This window comes from Emys orbicularis, chromosome 8, assembly GCF_028017835.1.
Source record: "Emys orbicularis isolate rEmyOrb1 chromosome 8, rEmyOrb1.hap1, whole genome shotgun sequence".
Taxonomy (NCBI): domain Eukaryota; kingdom Metazoa; phylum Chordata; order Testudines; family Emydidae; genus Emys; species Emys orbicularis.
In genome coordinates this window covers 96,866,209-96,890,106 of record NC_088690.1, presented here as the reverse complement: position 1 = coordinate 96,890,106, position 23,898 = coordinate 96,866,209, and the positions used below count along the sequence as shown (strand labels likewise).

Here is a 23,898-nt window from a genome sequence, read left to right as displayed (position 1 = left end):
AAAGCTAGCTAAAAGATGTAAAAGTACAGCCATCATGTTCTTAAATAATGTAACTGTAATTATATCTATGAACCATAAGGTGGCGCTGTAAGCATGCTAAATATACTGTAGGTTAGTCTTGCACTATGAAAAAAGTTATTGAAGCTACAACAGGTTAATGCGTTGGTTGAAGAGGCTGAATTAAATATAAATAAGCAATGAGAAGTTTATTAATGTGCTGACTGTGTAAAGTGTCCTGGACTTTATTAGCAGGGTGGTGATGAAGGGAGGCGTTACACATGGAGATACTTGTATTTTACAACAAATTAAAGATTAAAAAGGTTTAAAATGTGAATTAAAAGTTATGCATGCCTGGCTGAAATCAGTGTTTAAGTACTGCAGAATGCCTGATTGATATGAATTTGATATATTAGTTGGCACACAATTTTGACCATGTTTAAATATACTGAGGCCGATGCTGATGTCATTTATCCTGTTGTAAATCATAACTTCAGTGGAAGCCAATGGAGTTACACTGGCATGAGATCAGAATCTGTCTCATAATAAAGGAAGTAAAATATTTCTTAAATATAGGTTCACTTGTCATTCAGCAAGGTGATTGTTTCAGGTATATTTATGAGTCAAGACATTTATTAATTTTGTCAAAGGGCTTGTCTAGATTGGGAAAGTGAGCAATGTTTGAAAATGTTTCAACTAATATGTGCTAATTAACATATTGTATACCATTTAACACATACAGATGCCCCCCCAGGTTACGCAAATCCGCACTTACGGAAAAAGTTCCGTAAGCTAGAAATAGGAGGTGGCTTGTTTTGTTTGTTTGGTTTGTTTTGTTTTGTTTTTGGTGTAATGGTTGGGTATACGTTTCCGAATTACGCAAAACTCGAGTGACGCAAGGCGTTCCGGAACGGAACGCTGGCATAAGTCGGGGAGCGTCTGTATAGTAGACAAAGACAGCGGTGTTTAAAAATGTGTTAGGTGGTCAAGGTCAATTCTAGGATCTAGACAGGGCCAAATAGAAACTATCATGGTTGAACTATTGGAAAACAATGTCCGTGATTCTCCCCTGCCTTGTATCAAAAGGGTAGCCGTGTTAGTCTGGATCTGTAAAAGCAGCAAAGAGTCCTGTGGCACCTTATAGACTAACAGACGTATAGGAGCATGAGCTTTCGTGGGTGAATACATGCATCCGAAGAAGTGGGTATTCACCCACGAAAGCTCATGCTCCTATACGTCTGTTAGTCTATAAGGTGCCACAGGACTCTTTGCTGCTTTCCCCTGCCTTGCTGATGACAATCCCACAATGGTGTGACTCCACTGACTTCAGTGGAGCTAATGCCTATTTACACCATCACAGGTGAGAGCAGAATAAGGCCCTCAGCTGAATGGCACATGTTATATTTATCTCATTGCCTGAAGGTTTGCTCAAAACTATAATGGTCCAATAAAGCTGATGTACCAGTAAAATACAACTTAATTAACACATATTAGCTAAAATGTTTTCAAACATTGCTCATTTTTACAACCTCACAAGCCCGTTAACAAAGTCCCCATGGTTATTTTAAACTCCTGTGTTAGAAATCCCCTACAAATTAGTTTAACTATGAAATTACAGTTCAGTGGGAAAATTGTGCTTCTGTTCTGATTATTTTTTTAAAAACTTGCTTTTCTCTTGCCTATTCCACATTATTTTCATAATTGGTTCCAGTAAGTTCTGTGTCAGGGAATTGAAAGACGAATCAACCGACTGTGATAAAATATAGAAAAGTTCATTTTGAGTCTTTACACGTTCAATCATTTTGCTCTATGTATCTGTGTGTCCCTGAGTAAAATCACATTTGGTTCTGTGCTGTATAGGTGGATGAATTTTTGTGTTGTAGGAGAAATGTATGTAATGCTAAAAGATTAATGGAAAAAAACCCTGTGCTTAGAACAGGAAAGAACTTTATTTGAACTTAAAAAACAGAAATCTGCAAAAGAAGCAGCAATTGGAATCTCTCTGTCCACCCAGAGGTCAACCTTCCCTGGAGGAGCCTCTAGCTTCTTTGGGAATAGCTGTCTGTGGCAGCACTGGGCAGTGCTGCTGCTTCTGTAACTTGTTAAAAAATTAAAAAAGGAAAATGAACCAGAAAGTCCCCCTCTAGGTTTTTCTGTTTTCTCAAAGCCATATTCCTTTAAGATGATGTAATAGTCATTTCCCTGGATGGTTTCTTCCCTGCACTGCTGAAACAACAGCATCTGAACTGCACTGGGAACTGTGGAACCACCCAGCTCAGCAGCCAGAGCAGACCAAGCAGCTACCCTGGGCATCCTTTCAGACGGCTGCAGGCTTGTCTTCTCTTACCCTTGCTGGGAACATGGGAGCTTCTTTGCCCTTCCTGCCAGGCAGGATACCACTTTGGGAACCCACTGAAATATGCCAGTTCTTTTCTCAGATTCTGGGGTTTCTGCAAGTCATCTAAACCAAGGTCCTTTCTGAAACTCTCTTTCTTTTAAGGATCCTGATTGGGATTTGTTTTGTTTTTTTCCATCTCAGATATTGCTATATAGATTGGCTTTTCATCGTTACCCATCCCGGTTAACTTTCCTGTGACTCAGTTTAACTCTTGAGATCTACATGGATGGCTATTCTTAAGAGCACTTTTCTTACCTTTTCTGTCCCTTCCTGGGGTTGGATTTGATATTAACTGGACTCTGTGTAAGCCTGTGTGTGTTCTGATTGCTCTGAAAATTTTCTTTCCTTCACAAGAACTATACGTTAACTGTAACCAAGGTAAGACTTGATGCTCTCTCATTCTCTCATCTGTAAAGGCTCTAAATTAGACACTTGTTTAAAGTTGAGGTATGTATTTTCTTGTTAACAAAATGTTGCCATATGTATCCCCTCCCCCAAACATGTTAATTATTGCTTGGGGAGAAAAAAAAACTTGCCAAAAATTTTATTTAGCAAAAGAGCTTGATTTTCTCTCCTGCAATCAGAACTAGAGGGGGCTTTGTGAACTGACCTATTTCCCTCTATTTTAACTTTTATGATGCTTAGGGAAATAATTGTCTTATTTTGTTTCCCCCCTTTAACAGACCTGTGAATAATCGTAGGCTTGGCTTGATCTTGATTTTTGGGACTTTGTTGGAAGATCCGATTGCATTTCATGAAGTTATTGCTCTCCATCCATTGTTTAGGTTTTAAGCTTCTTTGCCAGCTTCCGTGACATAGTCACTTCTGGACAATTCTGATTTTTTTAACAAACTAACTTTTTGTCCCCCACTCATTTCTTAAATATTATGAGTCCTTTTGGGGGTCTGGTGGAGGAGCCTCATTCTACTCTTTGATGTGATTGATAGTCCTGCCATTCCGTGTGGCTGATTTTTGTTTTAAAATACAATGGCTTTGAGTGGAAACTGCAGGACTTACCTCCCTCCTAGAGAACAAGGGGCTGGTCTACATGCCTTCCCAGAGGTGGTGGAGCTAAACGTAGGTGGTCAAGTATACTTCACTCGCCATTCCACCTTGGTGGGCATCCCCCACTCCTTGCTGTGGAAAATGTTCACCCCCAAGAGAGAGACAGCCAGTGATCTAGCTAAGGACTCCAAGGGAAGGTTCTTCATTGATAGAGATGGTTTCCTCTTCCGCTACATTCTGGACTATCTCAGGGACAAGCAAGTGGTCCTGCCTGATCACTTCCCAGAAAAGGGAAGACTCAAAAGGGAAGCTGAATATTTTCAGCTCCCAGACTTGGTCAAACTCCTAACTCCTGATGATGTCAAGCAAAGCCCCGATGACTATTGCCACAGCGACTACGAGGAGGTCTCCCAAGGCAGTGACACAAGAATATGCCCCCCATCATCACTCTTACCTTCAGATCGAAAATGGGGTTTCATTACTATTGGGTACAGGGGGTCGTGCACCATGGGCAGAGAGAGCCAAGCTGATGCCAAGTTCAGGAGAGTCCCGAGGATTTTGGTTTGTGGAAGGATTGCTCTAGTCAAAGAGGTCTTTGGAGAAAGTTTGAATGAGAGTAGAGACCCAGATAGGGCACCGGAAAGATACACCTCCAGGTTCTATCTCAAGTTCAAGCACCTGGAGAGGGCTTTTGACATGTTGTCAGAATGTGGATTCCACATGGTGGCCTGCAATTCCTCAGTGACGGCTTCTTTTGTCAATCAGTACACAGATGATAAAGTCTGGTCCAGCTACACTGAATATGTCTTCTACCGTAAGTACAAGAGATTTGTAGGGAAAAAATAATTATCTGGTTAAAGCCTGTCTCATTTGGTGTGTATTTCATTTTCAGAGCACTAGCAGGTTTGATTTCATTGTCTCTGCAGCTGATGGAAGTTCTCTTCTGATAAAACAGAATCCAAGGGGATATGCTTTAGTATAAGCTTTTAAAATGTAAATTAACACTGAACTCAGTGGTGTGGTCTTGGCTAGGTGGCAGCACAGACTGCCAAAAGCACCTTTTCTTCCCCACAACTGAAAGGTGTTGCTATCCGAGGCTTTGTGAATCAGCCATTTGACTGCCTTACACATTTCCTGAGTACTCCCTGGATATAATGTAAGCCTTGCAAACACACTGTAGATTTAATTACAGAAAATCTTCAAATGAGATTCAATATACAAAGGTAATAGATGTTTGATAATAGGCACAGTCAGCCAAGCCATCTGTCAACAAGGCTGACACGCACACATGTAGGGAAGTGGAAAAAATGCAGTCGTGCTGGCTCCTTTTCAACAGGGATCTTTTTCAGAACCAACTTATGTTCTTTAAAATGAGGATTCAGTGGATAGATAGGCAGGTGGCTACATGCTGTTATGAAACACGTTATGAAAAGCAGATCCTTCCTAACTAGATGGATATGTCCTGCTAACGGGAATCACATCAGATCACATACTGTTGTACTAATTTTGATCTGATAGCTCTAGCAGGCTCATTAACTTCCTAAATTGATATTCAGCCAGGGACACTGTTACCAATGGTAACATTAGGGTAATTTTGATTCCATAATCCTGTATCAGAAAATCATTCCACAACTCTGGGACTTAAATATTCTAGGAGTGGGCTAGGCTATTTTACTTTTACTTCAATAAGGTAAAGGAGAGAATGTTTCCCTAGTCCCTTTGCACAAGTGGAGTTTATCATCTTTCAAAGATCATGTGTTGGGCAGAGGGATAGAAAGGTGAATAACAGCTACTTGTCTCACCTGCTACGTTGTATAACTATTGTAGTCAATATATCCCCAGTAACATGAAGAGTTGACTGTTTGTGTTGAAAGATGCCCAGAACTTGAGTAGTTTATTGACATGTAATAAACTACAGTGCAACACTAGGCTGAGTACCACCTACTCCTGTTACTGAACTCAACAGGCCGCCCAAATCTGCTTATGTAATAGTGCTTAAGTTAGCTTTCCAAAAAAGCCTTCTGTATTTTTGATATGCATCGATTTATTGAAAATTAGTTTTCTATCAGGACTTCTTGGTAAAATACTTCAGAGGTCTTGGATCAGCTCAAACTCAGCCTGAGCTGGAGGATTTCTATTACTAGGTTTCTAATATTTGAAATCAATACCTGACATGAAGTTACAGTAGAATTAGTGTAATTTCAGAAATGTCTGGCAGTAAATCCTATTTAAATTTAAAAAAAAAAAATCAGAAAAAGCTATACGCTTGCTGGAATTTTACCAACTATTTTAAAAACTGAAGCAGGACCCAAATAATGTTATGTTAATTAGCAAATAAAGATCACTGATATCTTATATTCATATTCTTCAGAACTTTATCCTTCATAGACTGGGCTAGGTATTGGCTTTCTTTTTGTGATTATTAGTGATGATGCTTAGATATCAAGGTGATAAGGGCTTTAGAAATATCTGAGAGCAAAAAGAGAGTGTGAGTGTGTGTAATGAGCTTGATCTAACTTTGCTTCCCTAGTCCATCAATGCAGGCCTGATCCAAACCTACTGAAATCCCTGGAAAAACTCTCATTGAATTCAACAGGATTTGTGTCTGACCCTATCTGAACACACTTCAATTTTGTGGATGTTTGAAATTCTAACCTCGATCCAGACCTAAATTTTTTAAATGGTCCCTATCTGTATAATGGGCCAAACCAATGACCATGATGCAAACTCATCCTGCTCAATCTAGATCCAATTCAGACCGTTGTGACTAGTTTGTCTCCAGTTACTGTACCAATTACCATTGTTGAATTGCAGGGATTTTACAGCTGCATGTTCATAATCTGGTGATGGGCAGAGCTAATGTAAGAACAGAGGCAATACATATAGATAATGTGTAGAGTGGAAAAAGTCCTTTTACATCTAATCTCCAAAAGTCATTTTTTGAAAGCTTTGAGGACCAGTAAAATTGACAGCTGGCTTTCTAGTGGGACATTACAACTTCTGTGCAGCTGCTTAGCCATAATTATTTAATTAGAAGCTGCCAACTGTGCCTATATAAGCATTAATTAATCAAGCGGTTGTGCTCAGGTTAATGGGCCGAAACCATGGGAGGTGCTCTAAAGCAACTAGTTACTGTAGTTATGTGCTAAGATGTTCTTAGCAGAGCAGCTTAACTACCTCCTGTGAAAATGTAAAGCTCAGATACTCCTCGGAGATGGGGAATGGACGTGAAAGACGTTCATTTTTAAAAGAAAGAAGAATGGAGGGAAAAACCATGTTGGTCTCTGATAATGTATGTTCCATAGTTGGCATGCAGATAAAGAATATCCGGCATGTGAAAATTAATCCATTTGAAAGTAATGAGATGGACCAAAGACAAATATGCAAAGTGGAAGTTTTCCAGATAAGCTAATAGCTACAGATTGTGCAGTCAACAAAATGTAATGTTAATACTAAGGGACATGTATCCATATGTAGGTGCCATTGAGGATAATGGGAGATTCATGTTCACTATGGGTGAAATTTAACCAGAATTTCAGGGGCCACAGAAAGTATCCAACATGCAAACCTGCAGCTGTGTTGCTGAGAAGGGCTGCAGAGCAAGCACACAGAATGACTGTGCAACCTCCCTCCCCCTTGTGTGCAGTGCAGCTGGGCTCCACTCCAGTTTCAAATAGGCCAGTACAAAGGGGAATTTGGAGACAGGCTATGTTTGTACAGTGGGTCCACAATTAACCAGATCCAGGGACTGTAGTATCTGTGTAGGGAGTATGCAATTCCTTCTCCGAGGTGGGACAGTAGTTGAGGATGAAGGATAGATTTCTTTTCTCCTACTCCACCCCCTAGTTTTCCTGTGCTAAGGCTGTTTAAGCAGAGTTTATATTGGCTAAGGGTGAATTTGATCCAGTGAGAAGAGTGTCAACCTTTGATGTGCTTTCTCTACTACTACTTTAAGTACAGATAGTCCTGAATTAACACCTTACATCCAAACACCCTGATCTTTTAGTGTTCACCCTCTGCACTTGGATATTCCTTTTTGAAATGTTTTCAATCTTTACCATAGACTGAACCAAAAGCTTGGGTTTGGATACCTCTTAAACTTTGGTGTGTTTTGACATCTGGAACTGGGTCAAAATTTTGTGGCTTGAGTCCCTCTAATTTTAAGGCAATGTCTACATACAGACTTCTCCCCTCTTATTTTAGGAGCAGATTACAAACTAAACCTTTCCACTTGATTCCAAAATTACACCCTTGCCAGAGCAGTTGGCTTGGGTCTCATACAAAGATATCTATGAGTTCTTAAACCTGAAGTAGGAGAGAAAAGGTTGGAAAACTGAAAAGCCCCAGTTTTAAACATTAGCTCAGTGGCTCCCAATTTGTGTGTGTGTGTTTGTATACCAGAGTGGTTCGGGGGTACAGGGCAGAGGACAATAGCAATGTGAAGTGGGTTGGGGTAAGCTACATGACCCATATCCATTCTGCTCCCACTGCAAACAAGTCTGCTGCTGTAAGTAAAGTAGCAGGTGGTTTCTTTAAAGCCACTGGCACTCACCTTCTCTCTCTGCTTCTCAGTGGCCTCTCATGTAGCTGGCTTTGGGAGCAGCTCACATGCATATGGCTGCAAGTCTAGAGTGTAGCCTGCCATTCTCAGGCTTTGTCTACACTTACCGGAGGGTCCGGCAGCAGGCAATCGATGTTCTGGGATCGACTTATCGCGTCTAGTGAAGACGCGATAAAATCGATCCCTGATCGCTCTGCCGTCGACTCCGGAAATCCACCACGGCAAGAGGCGGCAGCGGAGTCGGCGGCAGCGCGGCAGCAGTCGACTTTCCCCCATCCTCACAGCCAGGTAAGCCGACCTAAAATTCGCAACTCCAGCTACGGTATTCACGTAGCTGAAGTTGCGTATCTTAGGTCGGACCCCCGCTGTAGTGTAGACCTAGCCTAAGCTCCTGTTCTCTCTTCTTCCAGCTCTCATTATAGCTGTGGGTAGCACCAAGTAATAACACGATACACACCCCACACAACAGGTAGCTTTCTGTTGAGTTGTGGGAGAAGTGGAGAGTCACTAATGGAAAAAACCCCACAAAAAACTGATAGGGAAAAGAAGAGAAAATACAGAAAAGAATTGGAGAGAGAGAGCAAATGAACAGACAGCAGGAGAGACAGTAACAACTATGCCAAAACGTGGTGGAAGGGGACTTGGTGGGGGTGCCCATCCTCCAATGTATTCTAATGATTTTCCAACAAGAAAAGGTTGGGGGAGCCACTGAACTAGATTAGATTATTGTCCACATAATGAGTGCAGAGATACATGCAAATAAATTATTCTTCAAGCCATTTTCCAAAATCTAAGCAAGCATGAAAGTTACTTTTAAATTTGAGGAAATTATGCACATTTCCTTAAGCCTGGCCTTGAGTAGGCCACTTCATAGCCATGCACGCAGAGCATCTCAAGTAGCTGTAATGTTCAAAGGAAACTTTGAAACATCCTTGGCAATATGACTGTAGGCAGAAAATTAATTGACAGGATTCTTGTTCCTTAAAGACATGCTCTGCTGCCACTCATTATGGCAAGAGTTGTAGACTTTGGCTAGGGTGACCAGACAGCAAATGTGAAAAATTGGGACGGGGTGGGGGGTAATAGGAGCCTATATAAGAAAAAGACCCCAAAATCGGGACTGTCCCTATAAAATCGGGACATCTGGTCACCCTAACTTTGGCCCCATTCTCACCTTATCCTTTTAACAAAATGATGTTTGTTGGGGTATTTTTCTACTTTGATGGTAGCCGTTTGGTATAAAGAGATGGTTGTGGAGTATTCTCAAATTATCTTCAGTTTAATGATCATATCCTATTAAGTGAAGTTGGATGGGGGAAGAAGTAAAGTAATTGGTATCCACTTAGAATTTAGCTTGACGGCCTTTAACTGAAAGTGCAAATCTCACATATATAATCTGTATGGCATTCATATGGCATATTTTACCCGAGATTCATGTAACCAGCTGCAGCAGCAGGTCAGTATTTTCATGTGAATACAGCTGAAAGAACATTTAATTAGTGTGTGTGTACATACTATAAATAACTTGAGCCTCAAGGCAAAAGTTTGACAAACAAAATTCAATGCAAATGTGTTTTGAAATCCACAAGATATAAAACCACATGGATTAGGCATAGAAGAAAAGGCTATTACATTATCTTATCTGTCTGCCTCTTCAAATGGTTCTCTTTAGTATATTTTCTAGTATTTTCTTCAGTCTAATTTTAAATGTCTTGAGTGAAGAGGATCAAAATGACCAGAAAAATAACAAAATGAAACCAGGCCCTGAGAATGTTCATCTTCAGTTCCTGCTGATGTGAGATGTTCAACGCCCCCATCCCCCGACTGTTGCCTTCAGTTCATCATCATCATTATCTGTGTTTCTTATTCTACTGCTGGGTGAAAAGCTTATTCTGCAGTGCTCCTTGTCCATCATACTGAATAAGAGGCTTGTCTGAAATCTCAGTAGGCTTCATTTCCGCACCTTGATGAGGGTGTGATTCTGTTATCCAGGTCTGTTTTCCTGCTTATGTTACCACCAAATCAGGAGGTTTCAAGGGTCTTGCTCAGAGGCACTGTGTCAAATTTGGGTGAAGGTCAAGTTGTGTCCAACTAGTTATCTAGACTGACTAGTGTGCTCTTCAGAATTTTACCATAGTAGAACAGTTTGGTTAGAGTCACCCCACTGATCAGAAGTTTGATTATTTAGATGTCGATACATAACCTGAATAATCTCATTATTCTAATCTGATTCTAAACAAATTGACCTAAAGATTTAGGTTAAGGTCTCATGTCAGCAATTACGTGAAACAAACCCTTAAAAAGTGGTTTTGCTGGTTTTAAGGAGTCTAACTTCATTGTTTTGCCTTCATGCTACTCCAGTCTTATTGAACTATATATAGCTATTGTTGTTCAGGAGATTTAAAGCAGGAGATGGCACTATTGGTGCAGTGGTGGGTGAAAGTAACATAAACGACTTACCGGTATGGGGGCCCAGCTCCAGGCCCCTAGAAGGGGCGGGGCTGGGGTCAGCCTGCCCCAGCCAGCCCATCCGCGCTGCCTGTCCCGTGCTGCCCGGGGCTCCTGTGGCCATTTAAAAGGTCCGGGGCTCCAGCTGCTGCCGCAGTAGTGGCATCTGGGAGCCCCAGGCCCTTTTAAATCACTGGGCCCTGGGGCAGCTGCCTCTTTTGCCCCCCGTCAGCGGCCCTGCTGGTAGGGTCGCCAACAGGGGTAGGCAAAAGGGGCAGCAATATTAAAGCGCTGCCGCAGCAGCGCTTTAACATTGGCTGCGTACGGGCCGGTACCGGCAGCCAGTTCTTACCAGTTTGCTGTACTGGCCCATACCGGCCTACTTTCACCCCTCTATTGGTGCCTTTCTAGATACACAGTACTCACTGTGAGGAGTAGTTATCTTAAATCTCACCTTGGATATTGCCCTATGTGGAGTTGCATGTTTAGTATAAATAAGTAGACCTATCATGTTGCTGTAATTAAAAATACCATTTAATTCCTGGTCCAAAATTATTGCACATTGGGGAGTGTAATTTTTACTGACCTGATTCAGTGTCAGGCTGATTTCTGGGTGGATTCACCACAAGCAAAGGCACTCAATATTGTTACCTAGCTCTCCATTGGGGAAGAAGAGCTCTGAGTTATAGTTAGGGCTCTACCAAATTCATGGCTGTGAAAAACTCATCATGGACCGTGAAGTCTGGTCTCCCCTGGTCTTTTGTGTGCTTTTACCCTATACTATACAGATTTCATGGGGGAGACCGGTGTTTCTCAAACTGGGGGTCCCGACCTAAAAGGGGGTTGCAATGTTATTGTAGGGGGTCCTTTCTAATCTGAAAAGGGACTATTACTACCCTTACTTCTGGACTGCTGCCTTCAGATCTGGGTGGCGGGAGAGTGGTGGCTGCTGGCTGAGGGCCCAGCTCTGAAGGCAGAAGCACAGAAGAAAGGGCATACCATTGCTATCCTTACTTCTGCACTGCTGCTGGTGGTGCTGCCTTCGGAGCTGGGTTCCTGGCTAGCAGCCGCCGCTCTCTGGCCGCCCAGTTCTGAAGGCAGCGCCAGCAGCAGTGCAGAAGTAAGGGTGACAGTACCTCAACCCCACCCCACAATAACCTTGCGACCTCCCCCCCCCAACCCATCTTTGGTTCGGAACCCCTACAGTCACAACACTGAAATTTCAGATTTAAATAGCTGAGATCAGGAAATTTACAATTTTTAAAATCCTATGACTGTGAAATTGACCAAAATGGACTGTGAATTTGGTAGGGCCCTAGTTGTAGTTAGTACTCTTGTGGAGTCCCACTGGCGGAGGCTGCATCCTTTTGCTGACTTTCTGCTGGTCATTCAAACCTTCTGTCACTTGGGCTCTCTAACTTTGAGTGGTAATTTGCCTGAATGTGTTGGGTCATATTGTGCCATCAGCTTTTAATTAGAATAGGCCAATGATGAAATCTTAAAAGTAGGTGTCATGATCTCTATGGAAAAATCCCATCGAATTTAACAAAGGTAAACACAATAGGGTTGTATGGTAATGTAATTTTTCTAGAGACCTATAGAATTCAATAAAGGGTGATCACCTCTCTATAGGTATTTTATCCATCCTATAAAATGGGTATAGTTCTTTATGAATCCCTATAGGATGGTTTAAAAAACCTTTAAAAAGGTTATAATTCTCTAATAAATCCCTTAGGGACTTTTCCATGAAATGATGCGGTCCTTTCTAATCTGAAAAGGGACTATGTAAAAATGGCACCTTATGTAGTGCGACGGATCTGCTGTGTATTCCAGCTCACATTGGCTTACTTTAGTGACAAAACATTTTTACTACTCTTTCCTTTTTGTTAGCACTGCAGATCCACAACAACTTGAGGAATGTGAGCTGAATTCTCTTCTGGCTTGGGTATCATCAACAGAAATGTTAACTAAACTTTAAGGACCTAATCCAAATACCAGTGAAGTTATTGGAAAGTCCCCTATTGAATTCAGTGGACTGTGGATCAAGCCCTATATGCAAAGCAAAATTTTGCCTTTAGTTATGCCTTCGAAGCCTATTTTCTGCAGTGGGGTTAACAGGTATAATTGAGGACAGAATCTGATTTGCAGAAGCTTTATTGCTGCTGCTCATGTTCAAGCCATAAATAATCTGGTTTGACTTCCAGTGCCCAGCTTGGGTTTATAGGGCTGGCAGTTAGAAAAACCCATCATTTTAACAGTAAACAAATCACATTTGATCTGGATGTCATTGAGAGGCACTAACCATGGGACCTCAGCAATGCCAGTTTCACAGATTCACTTTTGAGATTAGAATTGCATTTTTGTAATTTATATAATATATGTAATAGTTCTCTGGGGAGTTTTAGCACCAATCACCCTGGAAAAGACATGGAAAAAAGGAACCCTGACACTGAACTCTCTGAAGATACTGTGGGAGGAAAAATTCCAGTTGCTAGGATCCCTGAAGAGAAGAGAATTATAGAAATTAGAAATGGAAATGTTTGACTGTCATTTTATATGTTCCCGGAGGACCAGTTCAAAATTGTTCTCAACAGTCTGTTCTCTGGTGCTTTTTCCAGTCTGATGACTTCAGATTTTTTTTTAAAAGTTGGCTGGAGTGTAGCTGTGGTTCTTTAAGAGAGACTAACTAGGAAAGAATAAAAGAGCAAGAATGAGAGAGCACAGTGAAGCTACTTATTTTAATTAGATTTTAACAAACGTATGAAAATATCCAGACAAATGTTTCACTGTGGCAATTGTTTTTCAGTTATTCTGGAATGGTTGGAATTTTTAGCAGTAGCATTTTCCTCTGCTTCTCATTTTTGCAGCTTTTCAAAGGCTAGGGTAATGTATGGCACACTTGGAACTAGAAGCACAATTTAAATTACATGTTCAGAATGAATTAGAGTAACCTTTTATGAATCTTACTGTAAAACGTATCCTTCTTGGTAAAGAAGGAAAATAGTTATTGAGTGGGTTAGAGTTGGTGGAATGATTTAAATTGTCTCTAAAATGAAGTGGGGAGTGAGTATGCCATGCTGAAGAACATTACATGAGTGATTTTTGCCTTATCGCTTTCAGAGGATGTGAACAAGTTAATATAGGGATAAAAATAAACAAAATTGAAGACAAATACGAAGCCATATCACGCTATCTATTTTAAGCAAATTTTCCTGTTAAAATCATATGCATTAAGTCAGTGTATTACACATGTAGTGAGCCATATTGTGCTATTATGACTCATTAAAAATAGTCCTACTTAAAAATTGATGTCTCAATATGGCCCACTGTTTGCCTGATTTTTAGAGTTGCCGAGCCCCTTCTAGTTCCCAACGAAATCAGAACACAAACTCTGTCAAGTAAAATGTAAAAGTATAATAAGGAAGGCCAAGAAAGAATTTGAGGTGCTGCTTGCTAAAGATGCAAAAAACTAATAATAAACAGTTTTTTAAGTACATCAGAAGCAGGAAGTCTGCCAAAGAGGCAGTGGGGCCACTAGATGACAAAGGTGTTAAAGGAGCACTCAAGGAAGACAAGGCTATTACAGAGATGCCAAATAAATTCTTTGCATCGGTCGTCACTGCAGAGGATGTGGGGGAAATACCCACATCAGAACTATTCTTTTTGGGTGACAGATCTGAAGTACTGTCCCAGATTGATGTATTAGTAGAGGAGGTTTTGAACAAATTGACAAACTAAACAGCAATAAGTGACCAGGACCAGATGGTATTCAACTAAGGGCTCTGAAGGAACTCAGATATGAAATTGCAGAATTACTAACTGTGGTATGTAACCTGTCACTGAAATTAGCCTCAGTACTAGATGACTGGAAGAGGTGATCCTGGCAATTGCAGGTTAGTCTAACTTCAGTACCCGACAAATTGGTAGAAACTGTAGTAAAGAACAGAATTATCAGACACATAGATAAACACAATTTGTTGGGAAAGCGTCAGCATGGATTTTGTAAACGGAAGTTATGCCTCAGAATTTATTAGAATTCTTTGAGGGAGTCAATAGGATTGTGGATAAGGGTGATCCAGTCCATATAGTGTACTTGGACTATCAGAGAGCTTTTGACAAGGTCCCTCACCAAAGGTTCTTAAGGAAACTAAATAGCCATGGGATAAGAGGGAAGGTCCTCTCATGAATCATCTCTGGTTGAAATATAGGGGGGAAAAGTTTCGGAATAAATAGTCAGTTTTCACAATGGAGAGAGATGAACAGTGGGGTGCCCTCTGGATCCGTAGTGGGACCTGTGCAGTTCAACTTATTCATTAATGATTTGGAAAATGGGGTGAACAGTGAAGTGACAATGTTTGCAGATGATACAAAATGATTCAAGATAGATAAATCCAAACCAGATTGTAAGGAGTTATAGAGAGGGAGCCCACAAAACTGTGTGATTGGGCAACAAAATAACATATGAAATTCAGTGTTGGTAAGGCATATTGGGAAAATAATCCTGACTATATGTAACCATTCTGCCATGTGGAGCCGGCAGCAACGAGGGCCAGGTTTAATATCCAGGGGTTCCTTTTCAACAATACAACACAGAACCAGCTCGAGCCCTTACCCATTAACCTGGGAAAATTACATACCACCCCAGGCGCCTCTGAGAGGCAATACTTCCCCACTCACAAGCACAGAGTCTGAGTGTGGAAAATAAACTTTTCATGAAAGGAGGGAAGTCACCTGACATTAATTAGGGAAAATGCCACAAGCAGGATTCATAATCATAAAACTGTGAGCAGGACACCCACCCCAGAGTATGTGGGACAGTGTCTTCTGCCTCATGTTCTTGAGTTCTACAACCAAAAGTTCCTTTTCTGTGCCCCTCTGCTCCCTCACCATATCCCACTCACAGTGATTGTCTTTGGTCAGTGAGGACCCAGGGTAGGAGGTGCATCTGTGTGAGTTCATCTCCCACCAGGGAAGAAGGCACCTTGCTTGCTCTGCTGAGCACTTACTCTGGCTGGCCGCCTGCGAGCCATGGTTCCTCTCCGCTGGTCGCCCTGTGAGCCATGGTTCCACTCACCGGTCACCTTATGCCACATGCCTCTCTGCTGTGACCTCTGCAGGTCAGTCTCTTGAGGTTCCACCCAGCTATTAGTGATTTTCAGCTCTTAGGCTGGGCAGAAATGCTGTCCCACCACAAGTGACAGAAAATATCATCATGCCAATATATAAATCCATGGTGTGCCCACAACTTGAATATGTGTCCAGTTCAGATCACCCCATCTGAAAAAAGGTATAGTGGAACTGGAAAATGTTCAGAGAAGGGCAACAAAGATGATCAAGGGTAATGGAACAGCTTCTATACAAGGAAAGGCTAAAACGATTATGGTTGTTCAGCTTAGAAAGGAGACAGGTAAGGGGTGATACGATAGAGGTCTATAAAATCATGAATGGTGTGGAAAAAGAGAATAGAGTAGTGTTATTTACCCTTTCACACAATACAAAAAGATGGGATCACCCAATGAAATTAAAAGGCAGCAGGTTTAATACAAACAAGAGGAAGTACTTTTTCACACAGTGCACAACTAATTTGTGAAACTCATTGCCTTGGCATGTTGTGATGCCCAAAAGTGTAACTCAAAAAGAACTGAATAAGTTCATGGCAGATAAGTCCATCAATAGCTATTAGCCCAGAGGGCCAGGGACCCAACCCTCTGCTCAGGGCGACCCTAAACCTCTGACTGCCAAAAGCTAGAAGTGGAAGACAGAGTTGGATCACTGCATAATTGCCCTGTTCTGTGCATTCCCCCTGAAGCTCTGGGATGGACCATTGTAGGAGACAGGATACTAGGCAAGATGGACCATGCTCTGACCCAATATGGCAGCTCTTATGTTCTTATGTCCTTGGCATTAGCACAATGCATGCTATTATTCTTGGTTTCCACAGGTAAGCTTGTTGTATTAGCCTTCTAATAATATTTTAAAAGGTAACTAATAATCTGATGATGTGATAAACTTTTACATTTTAATACCTAGTTATTGGCATTGTTGAGATGCCCGTATAAACTGTTCAGTTAGACAGAATGTAACCTCACTGACCACTTTTTATTGAATATCAGTCACGTACGTGCCTTTTCATGTGTAAGCCGAATGTTGATGTTGAACACTCTACAGCTGTAATAGACAAACAGGCTTAGGAAGCTGGTTCTTAAATTGGTAATATTAATAATTTTCTAGTGCTTTTTCAGAATCTTCTGGCAAAGTGATTAGCAATTTGTAGTGGCTCATTGATTAGCTGCTGAAGGCAGTCAAAAAAACTCTATAAACTAATGATAATAAAGAAAACCCTGGCCATCTTAGTTTCTAATCCATCCTAAAAACCCCTTATAAAAATGACCTTATTTAATGAACAGCTGAACACTGTGCTTCAGCTGATTACTGGAGTGTTCTGTTTGCTTCCTTTGGGCTCCTGAGACTACTGAAATACTGGTGCTGTGAGCATGGTCAGCACTTTGCTCTAGGTGTTGAGTGCCTAGATGATTTTTACATTGCTTGGTAGTGTCTCCTGGGAAGAAAATACTGTAATGTACCTGTTAGTTTTAAAAGCAGGAGGCTCTGCTGAAGTAATACCAAATGGCATCTTAGTGGTGTTCAGCAGAAAGGCAGGGGAGAGCCTTAGAATATCAGGGTTGGAAGAGACCTCAGGAGGTCATTTAGTCCAACCAGCTGCTCAATAATAAATCCCCAACTATTTTTTTGCCCCCGATCTCTAAATGGCCTCTTCAAGGATTGAACTCACAACCCTGGGTTTAGCAGGCCAATGCTCAAGCCACTGAACTATCCCTCCCCCTGAATTCATCATACTACTTCAGTCCCCATTAAATGAAGTTTTCCCTAGAGTCAATATGTGAATTACTTCAGTATACTAAGAGGCTTAAGAAACAATTGCTGTTTTTCATTTCCTCACCATTCCTATAACATCCTAAACTTTTGTTTTATTTATAAGTTGCAAACATTCTTGGAAATATCATTGGTGCTCTCTGTTTATTATAGAGGTTTAAAATGCCCCCAGGGCCAGCACAACCCATTAGGCGACCTAGGCGGTTGCCTAGGGCACTGCGATTTGGGGGGCGGCGACCGCGGCGGTATTTCCACGGCGGGACCTTCCGCTGCCTCTGTGGGGGGGGGGGGCAGCATTTCGGGGCGGGACCTTCCACCGCCTAGGGCGGTGGAAAAGCTGGCGGCGCTCCTGAATGCCCCTTTGAACTGGAGGCAAAATTATTGAATAGGGTTTGTTTTTGTTTTTGTAAATTTGGCAGCTCAGTGACGAGACAGTGGTTGTTGTTAATTTCCTTTACTGCGCTTTCCAAACACTGCAACCAATTCACTTTACCAGCTCTCTTTTTATTATAAGTTCTCTTAACATATTGCTCCTCCCATTGAAACTACTTTTTGTAACCTCAGGAATAGTTTGAAGCCTGCTTTCCACATTCCAAATCCTCCCCACTCAAAAATCTAGCCCTTGTTTCCTCACCCATGTTGTAATCTGTAAACCTGCTCAGCCATGGTTCTGACATGAAAGCTCTGGGCTTGATATGGAGGTTACATGCTTGACATGAAGATTTTGGGATGTAATTGTTATAGAGATCACATGCTTCATTTCAGGGATAATGTAATCTTGCAGTATGAGCGTGATCTAAATCTAAACACAGTTAGTTTGGGAATGGAGTTCCAAACTCTCTGGGTTTCTAAGCCTCTATCCAGATCCTGTAAACCTTATTCAGAGGAGCATTCCCAGTCTCTGCAAACCTTTGGGGGGAACCTTAGCCCCATTTCAAGTGAACATGGATTAAGTTTCCAGCACATTTCAGTTTATATTTTTATATCAAAGCCAAACCAAGTTGAAATAGAATAAATGAAACAGTGGTTTGACCGAGTTTTGCACTGAGTATTAAGTTTGTTCAAAGCCAAAATCTCAGAGCAAAATTTGATGAGTGAGGGATTTGCTGGGATAGAACCTGAAGAAGTTTTTGCATGTGCCCCTTTTAAGGGAACCTATTGAGTTCCTTTTAGCTCAGAGTTTAACTGATAATATAGGAAGGTTCAGATATTTACTGCCAGATTTCCAAAGGTTGTCATGAGAGCTGCATTTGAAAGCATAGTTGGCTTTCTGCAGATGTATACTTTGTATACGCCTTTCAAAATATGATTAGTGATAATCAACTGAACTATGTGTAAAAATGCCCACATCTAACATGCATGCAACTTATTTTCCTTATTGAAGTTAGACAGATTTTTTTGTTTTAGGAACTGCATTAAAAAGGAGGCTTGGACTGTGAATAAAAAGATAAGATTGTAATTCTTGAAAAGGTTTAAAGACATGCTGAAAAATAGTTGCAAAAAATGCAAAAAAAATTAATTGTGACATGCACAATTACTACATTTGTACTGAGCCCATAAGGAAGAATTTGACAGGTTTGTGCTAATTCACAAGTACTTTGGCTTTATTTAGTTTACTTTCTAGTTTTTGAGGCAGTCTTCAGTTCAAGTTGGGGAGCAACTGTCCAAATGAATCAAACAAACTTTAAAAAAACAAGTACTTTTGGAAACATGTGGGATGGGTGGCTAGTGCTGAATTATTATATCTCCTTCAATTTCATATGTTGCAACATAGCACTGGGGCATAGTGTGCCACTGATTTTTCAGCAGAACTCCCTTTGAAATTTGTAATTTCCCAGGAAGTCAAAGGGGAATTCTGTTTCAGAATCAATGGCACAATAATAATAATACTTTGCATTTATATAGCGTTGTTCATCAAATGATGTCGTATGTATGATTTTCTGGGCTTCATAGGTATCATTCATATTTTATGTAAAAACCCTTGGTACTCAGTAAATCAAATAATTACAGTAAGACAGAAATAAATTATATTTATAGCAACAATAAAAATATTTTCCCCCTCAATACAGTATACTTGCCCAAATCTCACTGTAATAGATACCATACATGTAGTACACCTCTACCTCGCTATAACGCTGTCCTCAGGAGCCAAAAAATCTTACCGCGTTATAGGTGAAACCGCGTTATATCGAACTTGCTTTGATCCACTGGAGTGCGCAGCCCCGCCCCTCCGGAGCACTGCTTTACCGCGTTATATCCGAATTCGTGTTATATCGGGTCGCGTTATATCGGGGTAGAGGTGTATTTTTATTTAACATCTCTTCTTGCCCTTTCCCATCCAACTCTGTTCTTCAGCTTTCCACCAAATGGCTCACTGTCCCAGTAGTATACCTCTGGTGGTAGAGAGCTAATCTCCAACTAGTCTGAATTGGCATTGCTCCATTGACTTCAGTGGAGCTGCACCAATATATAGCAGCTGAGGATCTGGCCAAGAGAATTTCTAAAGTATTTTATTACTGTACGTACTTATTGCTCTTATTGTCCTGTGGCAACAGCAGCTGGCTTCTCAGCAAGCTCCTGGAACACTTGGCCGTTAGGTTTGTCAGAGCGTTATTGTGCCCATTGCTTGACTAGACTCTTTCACTCTCTTGGACATTATTTGTCTTTAACCCGTTGAATATTCCATATATTTTTCAAGACTGTCCTGTACTTCCTCTGGAGCAGCAATGGTGCATCAAGACCATGTCTTCTAACCATAGGGCTATGCAATATCTCTTAGCAAATTACATTATGTTCATGCTACTGCAGCCATTAGACTAGATCTTCATTTATGTATTGAATTGGTGCATTGTAATGGTATATAGGGATTTATTGTTAACATAATATTAATTTTATAATACCCATAGGGTGCAAGACACTTTAGACAGATGTGAAGACAAGGTCCTTGCTCCAAAGAGCCTATGATCTAAACAATGTTTGCTTATGTCCAGTACATTGATAATTTTCTAAGTAGTTCTGTACACTAGTCCAGGAATGCCCACATATGTGAAGTACATATTTTGGACCTATGCTTAAGCATGTGTGCCTGCTTATTTCCCTGTCTGTGAGTTAGATGTGAAAAACCCTTGATGCATGCAATCTGAATATGTATAACCCCAATGTGTGTGCATGCTCTGGGAGTTTTGCATGCCCATAGGTGTTTTAAAATGTGCATTATAGGCATGCAACTCTTCAAAAATATGGACTTAAGTTTCCACCGTGTATTAGGAATGAATAAGCAGGTTGTCTGCTCTGTATCGACAATATACACATTCTGCCCAGTAACCTGCATCTGAGCCATTTCTTTGTGAACTCATGCCTTAGTGTTGCTTGGTGAAATGCAGTTCAATCAAAACAACAGAAAAGGCCCAGTAGATGCTGAAGTATCTTGGCCCAGGCCAGGCTCATCATCTTTTCCTTGTCACACACACATCATGTTCTGATCATTCAGCATAGGTCGGTAAAACTAATGGGCAGTGGAGTTATAATAGTGATAAACTTCACCTGTTTGAAAAAAGTTAATTAGCTTGATGTTCCATAAAAATGATAATTTATAGAATAACCCTGAATTCTCACACAAGGAGCCCTTCATGATCTGACTCACCACTGCAATTAAACAGCCAACGTACAGGTGGTGGATGAAGTCCTCCAACACTTCTAGAACTTCAAGGAGCAACATTGATTGAAACTCAAGCAGAGAAATGTCCATGTTTGTCCTCTGAGGAGGTTGCTTAAACATGCAAATGCAGTAAGCCACATCTGAATCTAAACAAATGTATATACAAAGCAACCAGAAAATTCTTCAGAGCAAGAAAAACCAAGCTACCAAATAGATGGAACAGTTCTATTATGTATGACTTTGCAGACACTATGCAGATGCAAAGAAACCTTTCTTTGTCTCTCTGGCATCCATGGCATAAATCTTTAAAAATTCTTTGTGTTGCAATCAGCAGGACCCTTGACTGGGACTTTCACCACCAGCTGTCTAACTGTGTTCCCTTTCAAGTAAACTGTCATGTATCCTCTATAAACCGTGGTGACATGGGAAAGTAAATCCAAGGGAAAGGGTGTTTAGGAAGCACTGTATCAATAGTCATATAAAAAAGTTCTAATATTTGAATGGTCATTTGATCACTTCCAGCCCTCTTCTGAACACTGGATCCAGAGTGTGACCAACTACGTATGAGGAGCAAGAAGTCACCTGGAACAACCTCATGGGTGCTACGAAAGCCTTGAACTTTTGAGTCAAATCAGAAAAATCATTACCTGCATAGACAGACAGTGAAGTCAGCTAGAATCCCCTGTGCCACAAGTGGGGTTGTCCACTTTCCAATTGCTGAAAACTGGACCCCCCCATTGCCCCGCCTCTTCCCCTCTTGCTCCACCACCTGCCCTGCCCCTTCCCCCCTGAAGCCCTTTTCCGCCTCTTCCCTCCCTCTGTCGCTCACTGATGTCCCCCTTCCTCTTCCTCCTTGCTGAATCCTCTCCACCTCCCTCCCTGCCCCCAGCTGGGCTCCCTCTGCTCTGGGGCTAGGATGGGAGCTGCAGCCTGACAAGGAGCCTGCTACCTGCCCATGAGATGCAGGTAGGAAGCAGCCCCAACTGAGCAGGGGCTGGCGCGGGTTGATGCCCCACTCATCCCCCTGGCCTGGTGTCCGACACATCGGACCGGACACTGCCAGGTCCCCTTTTCGACCAGATTTGGTTAAAATGCAATTTTGTAGTAGATAACCTCCTACATTTGAGACTGTGTGCAAAAAGCATAGCCATTGCTTCTCCCTGATTCACTCTTGGTTTGTGCTGAACTGAGGCCCAATTTTGGTCTTGCAATTTTGCTCATCCAGGTGTTATAAACCTGCCATTTCTTTCCCCTACTACCAGCACAGGGACCATGGAAACTTCCATCCAGAAATATTAAAGTGCTTTAGAAATATTTATGAGTAAAGACTCATGCTCCCTTACTTCTTCCACCCACTGTAAGATAAGCAAGTTTTATCATCAGGTGATGGAACTGAAATATTGAGCTGTTAAGTGGCTTGCACAAGGTCACACAAGAAGTCCATGACAGTCTGATGGAATGGATATCTGTAACAGAATGGCTTGCCATTGGGCTGGGGAGCCTGAGGCCAAGCCAACGCTGATTACAGAATGAGCTCCATCTGAGGGGAATCAGGCAATTTCCTATAAAGAGCAGGAGGTGGCTGCAGTAAAGAGGAAGCTCAGGAGTTTTAGTGAGACTGTAGAGAGTGAGAGATGCTTCTGCAGGGAAGACCCTGAGACCAAGGAAATTGCTCCAGTCGCGAAGGACTGGGAGTAGCCTGCTATGGTAGAAAGGACTCTGACCTGAGCAGGGGAGTTTGGGCTGTTCTCAGTTGGAGGGAAAACTTTTGTGTTTAGTTTTGAACTTTGTTAGTATATCCAACCCTAAGGAGGTGACTGATAGTGGAAAAACCCTGGGTGGAGTTTATTTGGGGATCCAGGAAGGGAAACTGAGGTGAGGAGCTGTGTGCAGGGCTGCCCTGTGGCCACCAGGGGGCACTGCTGGCATCCACTTGTCTACAATATCTAGTGCCCTACCAAATTCAGGGTCCATTCTGGTCAATTTCACGGTCATAGGATTTTAAAAATAATAAATTTCATGATTTCAGCTATTTAAATCTGAAATTTCACAGTGTTGTAATTGTAGGGGTCCTGACCCAAAAAGGAGTTGTGGGGGCGTCGCAAGGTTATTCTTTCTTCCCTCAAACTCAGGTCTTGGTCAGTAGAAACCTATTCTGCTTACCTTTAAATAGTCAGATAATGTTTAAATACGAGTTCTGGTAAAAGATTTCTTTCAGTAATGATTTTATGAGAGAAAATCATTTGCCAGGAAGGATCCTGTAGGTCAAGGCAAAAATCTAGGGATATTATTTACTGCAAAAAGGACTGAGAAGCTAACTTTTGGTCTAGCTGTGGAAAAACATACTGTAGGTCAATGGTTATCATCATTTCAATGGAATCTTGTAGGAGGAGCCAGACCCATCATCAATACTTCATTAGGTTCCCCCAGTGAAATCTGCAATGTATGGGTTTTTGCTAGGATCAATGCACCTGCTTCTCTGTTTGAGTGATCTTAACAATCAGGGAGCCTTACTCTGCTTACCACAGGCCTGAAAAAGGTGCTTCTGCTTTTAGAAATCAAACCTCTAAACATGCTTACATTTTCTCATGTTATCATAAAGACGGAGCGTTTCGTGGCAAGGGTATTATTCTCTGTTAGGCACACTAGGACTTCCCTTTATGATAAAAAAAAATAAAAATAAATAAATTCCATCCCAGAAAGGCTGAATTTGAATAATTTGAATGTAAAATGGAAACGGATATTAGTCTGTTCTCTTGTTTTACATGTGTTTAGATATTTTGTTTGTGGGATGGATAATTAGTATAAGAACCCATTTTACTGTTCTAAGGTAAAGCAGAATTGCCCAGGTATGGAATTTTGCAGACCACTTTTATCAACTCATGATCAATCTGTGTGCATTGTATACTGGCAGACCCAGTGGAGATGGTTGCTGAT

The 23,898-nt window shown here is 41.4% G+C and overlaps 1 protein-coding gene across 1 annotated transcript in view; it reads left to right on the top strand.

Moving 5' to 3' along the window:
* The first annotated feature begins 3,382 nt into the window (after window positions 1-3,382).
* Window positions 3,383-23,898, top strand: part of KCTD16 (potassium channel tetramerization domain containing 16) — a 166,207-nt gene continuing 145,691 nt past the window's right edge. Inside the window, exon 1 of the mRNA XM_065410000.1 lies at window positions 3,383-4,214. Coding sequence (XP_065266072.1) covers window positions 3,383-4,214 — 832 coding nt within the window. The remainder of the gene's footprint in view (window positions 4,215-23,898) is intronic.